General features: G+C 35.1%; 1 protein-coding gene across 4 annotated transcripts in view; it reads left to right on the top strand.

The window, feature by feature from the left end:
- CkIalpha (Casein kinase Ialpha) overlaps positions 1-5,000 on the top strand; it is a 27,274-nt gene that overhangs the window by 16,918 nt on the left and 5,356 nt on the right. For 2 of the 4 annotated variants that reach the window (XM_043020150.2, XM_086544788.1), the window contains 3 exons: positions 1,219-1,396; positions 3,354-3,507; positions 4,366-4,642. In XM_043020150.2, the coding sequence (XP_042876084.1) occupies positions 1,219-1,396; positions 3,354-3,507; positions 4,366-4,605 (572 nt within the window). In that variant the 3' untranslated portion in view covers positions 4,606-4,642. The remainder of the gene's footprint in view (positions 1-1,218; positions 1,397-3,353; positions 3,508-4,365; positions 4,643-5,000) is intronic. The other 2 variants (XM_043020159.2, XM_086544789.1) reach the window with 1 other exon arrangement.

Genomic DNA, 5,000 nt, shown 5'->3' with positions numbered 1-5,000 from the left:
TATATGGTTTGCTAAAACAGTTATTAATGCCATGCATAGAAGATTTAAAAGGATATTTTTAGAATAACTGAGTTCATCAAAAATTATTTAAAGATAAAAATTGCAATGCAAAACACATTTTCATTATATGGATATCTTTTTTAAAAGATAAATTGGCAAGTATTATTTATTATATTAACTGAGTATGGTCAGATTCTGAATCATTATATAAGATCAAAAATTTCAGATTCCCATAAACCTTTCACATATTTTTCTATATCTGTTTATATTCTGGAATTGCAATATTACTTGCTTCTTTGTTCTCATTATAGGATAACAAAGTCAGGAAATTTTGATAGTGTGTCATTATTTATCAGTTATCTTTTGCGCCTTCTCATTATATATTGGCTGTGTAGTCATAAATATATAGATTATTGATTGACCAAACAGTGTCGAGTTGGGGATCATTAACCCTTTGTTTTTCTTTCATCTTGTGGTGGAATGCATTTGTTAATGAATTGAGATCAATATTATCTATTAGTGTTGAAAACAAAAAGGATATTGTTGAAAGGAAAGCATATACATTAGTTTTATTAGGAAAAAGAGTACTTTGTGGTAGTGTAGAAGGAGAGTAATTATGCATTAGTATATAAAAGGAATGTGGTGTTTTGCAGGAGTACTTTTAGGTGAAATGGGTATTGGGTATTCATGTTGAAAGGGAAAGGGGTATTATGCATTAGAGTTGAATTCAATTTTGTACATTTAGTTTGGCAGGAAAATAACTTTAGTATATTTTCATGGTAATGGTAATCTGAATGGATCATTAAATATACTGTTTGATATTGAGTCTGTCACATTTAAGTCTTATATAGCTTTTCCAAAATATAGTCAAGTCTTATGTAACTTCAGGATATCCTTATAATCACTACTGGCAAAGAGTTAGTTTGGACCTATTCATTTTTGTGGGATGATCATAGAAAAGATCTCCATATATGTAAAAGAAAATCAAAGAGTAGTATACTTTATTCTTGATTATTACGATATTGAGGTATTGTACGATTAATGAACATGCATGAGGATCATTTCAACTTTGTCATTATGTGCAACATGATATTTCCTGACTTTCGTTCTTTTGAAGTATTTGTTTCTGGATAAAATTTGTAAATTATGATTTTCCATACCTTTGAATCCTGGTTCATCGTTTTTTCCTCTGTTCTCCTCCCTTGCCACGATGCTCAGACAACTTCCTTATGGGCATTGGCCGCCACTGCAACAAATTATTCCTGATTGACTTCGGACTGGCCAAGAAGTACCGGGACAACCGTTCCCGAGCCCACATACCCTACCGGGAGGACAAGAACCTGACTGGAACTGCACGTTACGCTTCAATCAATGCACACTTGGGGATTGAGCAGAGGTATGTACCGTTCAAGAAGTTTTCGTCAAGGGGGGCAGTTTTTGAACTTTTAGCTTAGGCTTTTCTAGTCTTTCTGGATGAATACAAACAAAAATAACTTGCCCTTGGGTCCATTGATTGAAATCTAAAAGGTCATAAACGAATATATATTTGGAAATTAGTTGGTATTAAGATTATTCTTAGTACAATTCGATTTTCATACTTGAGTGATTTCTGTTTCTGATTTGTTGAATAAGATGCTCTGAGTCGAAAGACTATCGTAAAATCAAAAAAACTATGTTTGTTACCTCACTAGAAGAATGCTTCCATTTCCATTGGTATTACAACATAGGAGTTAAGAATATGGAAAAAGTTCAATAGAATAACACTAAAAAAAACAGTGCTGTAACATCAATGGGTTAAAAAAAAAAGGTACATAAATCATTGGTACATTCACATACACCCATGATGTATCTGTGTAAAATTTTTTTTTCTTTTATAAAAATAGTTTTAGTTTTGGAATGTAACCTTCATGAATGTTAAAAGGTACCTTTATTCACAGATCACTACCTTAGCTAGGCTTTTATTAGTTTGTGAATTACTTCAGTATTTGTGAGCCAAGGGCTTATTTCTGGTTATGTAGGGGTGCTTCACTAAGGTTAATTTGCTAGCCCTTGTCTGTGCAAGAGTGCAAATTTGCCAGTGGTCAAGAATGGCAGACAGAAAATGAGCATAGCAGAAGTTAGCTGAGAGCTGCTGCAATTATTATGTTATAATTGTTTTAAATCAAAGCCAGTAAATGAATACATCAATGTATTTGATATTAATGGTAATATTCTCATATTGTAATAGTGGAATTTTATTTGATATGAATTGAAATATTCTCATACTGTAATGGGAATTGGTTTCTTGTTTTATAGGGGCACTATAGCATTTTAATTTTATATGGTTGGTGGGTATTTTATCACTCAGGTTAAAAAACAAATTCTTTCTGGTATTAGGGTTTCTAATTTGAAAGCTATTTTTCAGCCATATCCAGAGAGGGAATAAGCAGACTGCTTAAATTGTGCAACTCATTAAAGAAATTGTTTTTGTAACAATGATCATTATCTCCCTGTGTATGATGTCTGCATGGTTTCATTTTAGTAAACCAGAGATTTGTTTTCTGAATTTATTGTTATATATGCTTGATGTGGTATATGCTTGATTGCTCCCACATGCAGGCAATTCACCCTCAGGGGAAGAACCATGTGGTAGGGTTTGTTGGTCCTGGGAGATGCTTATCTACATTTCAAAATTTTGTCTCCTTTTGAGATATTGAACCGACACCATTCTCTGGGTTCACTATGAACCTGACCTATTTTTGGAGACTAGTAGCCAGAATGTTAAAACCAGGGGTAATGATCACTCTCATTATAATAATTTATAACTTTAGCTGCTCTAAATTTCAGACATGTTATAGCCAAATGAATCATAATTATTGCAATTAAAACTACATTTTTAGGAATTTAACCCATTCACGCCAGGGTTCCGGCTTTGCGTGGTCGCAATACCGGGGTTCTCGAACGCATAAGCCTAACGCCTCGAGATTCTCGGGTGCACAAGCCGCGATCCTGGGTTGCCCGCTCGCTCTAACCGAGCGCGCCGCTTCCCCTCATAGCTCGTCCTGGGCGTCTGACGCGAAAACCACAATATGTGTTATCACGTCAACCGGCGTGAATGGGTTAAAAGAATCTGTTTCAGTTCTTTGTTCATGAATCTCCAATTGTAATCCTGATTATGATAAATCTAAATAGTGGTAATTATACTTGATTCCGTCTGGGAAAGAGTCCTAGCAGATCTATATGTTACCAACCTTTACTTATAGATCTAGTATTGATGTACTATACCTTTTTATTTTTTATATTATGTGAAGTTGCTATATTGTACATTCTCTCTTCTCAGCAAACTACAGCATGATCTGTTTGTTGCTTTTCAGTCGGCGCGATGACATGGAGTCTTTGGGATATGTGCTGATGTATTTTAATCGTGGGTCTCTGCCCTGGCAAGGCCTTAAAGCTGCCACCAAGAAACAGAAATATGAGAAAATCAGCGAGAAGAAGATGTCCACTCCTGTAGAATCCCTTTGCAAGGTGAGTAGAGGAGGAAGGAGGGAAGTAAAGAAAGAAGGAAAGAACTGATGACAGGAAGAGACAAAGCAAGATGAACTGTTTCCTATTTCATTTGGTTTGTTGGTTTTTGAAATGCCCTTTATTTACTACTTGTGCTTAGAGTAATTTGTTTATTGCAACACTTGGGATTATTTTTGTAACTTTTTTTTTACTGTACTTGTCATCGTAATTGGCATTGATTTTGTCGTTACTGTAATTACTACTACTACTACCATTATTGTTATCGTGTAATGTTCTTATCATTAATGTTATTCTTTTCACAATTTTCTTGACTAGTGAGGGACTAATTTTCTACAGTAAAAAATTAGGGTTTCTTTATGCTTTATTTTCAGAAGTCAAAAAAATTAATTTTGTATGTAAGAATAGCATCTGTTCTGATCATGATCCTTGCTTTTATAAGTGGTGTTGTAGATCCTTCCTTTAGCTAGTCAAACCTGCCAAAAAGTATTGGATGGTGTTCGGATGGTACAGTAGCCAACCTTACTGCAGTTTTTTTGAGATTGTTAATAAAGGTGACAGGCAGCACACCCCACTAAGATCTGTATTTATGTGCTCTTGTTATTATTTTTATATAATTTCTTGTACTTCTTTTCATCAGTTCTTTATATATATCAAACTTGAATTTGAAGTTTTTGCTTGAATTTGAAATTCTTGACAATATAACTGAGTATATAGAATACAGAATAATATAAAAAAAAATGATATGATAATTATCATTATGAATTGCATATTATGTAGGACATTTACCATGTATTTTGAACGTTATCACTGAGTGTGTGAAACTATCTCTTGCCTAATCAAACCTCCCACTCATAACAGGGATTCCCTGCGGAGTTTGCCATGTACCTAAACTACTGCCGAGGGCTGCGGTTTGACGAGGCCCCTGACTACATGTACCTACGTCAGCTGTTCCGCATCTTGTTCCGCACACTCCACCACCAGTACGACTACACCTTTGACTGGACCATGCTAAAGCAGAAGGCTGCCTCCACTGCCGCCGCTGTGTCGGGAACCACCCCCCAGCCCGCCGCGACCCAAGGTACACAAAAACAGCTCTGAGGTCTAGGATGAAGGTGGTGATAATGAGAAACAGAAGGTTTGTGAACACTCCAATTTTTTTTTTCTATCCCAAGGATGATTTTGGTTTCATTGACATTATCTTCCTGGTTTTGTTTGTTGTTTTGTTTTTTGTTACTAATTATTTTTGTTTTGTTTATTTCTAACTCTTGCTCTTTATTTATTATGGCTCTTGTTTGCTTCCACCCCTTTGTCGTTCTTTTTGAATGGCTTGTTCTGTGATGTAGTAGTTGTATTTTGCTTGTATTTGTAAAGTGGTTCATACTGAATGCCATTTTGTAGAATTTTACTTTCCATTCCTTGTTTTCTTTTCTTATCATGGTCTTGAATTTGCTTAGATTGCATAGGATGATGCAGTGTTGGGGGGGGGGGGTGAA

This window comes from Penaeus japonicus, unplaced genomic scaffold (genome assembly GCF_977035675.1).
Source record: "Penaeus japonicus unplaced genomic scaffold, GWHDUDI00000001_assembly GWHDUDI00000015, whole genome shotgun sequence".
Lineage (NCBI taxonomy): Eukaryota > Metazoa > Arthropoda > Malacostraca > Decapoda > Penaeidae > Penaeus > Penaeus japonicus.
The sequence above is the reverse complement of the archived record's forward strand: the minus strand, read 5'-3'. Positions and strand labels throughout refer to the sequence as shown.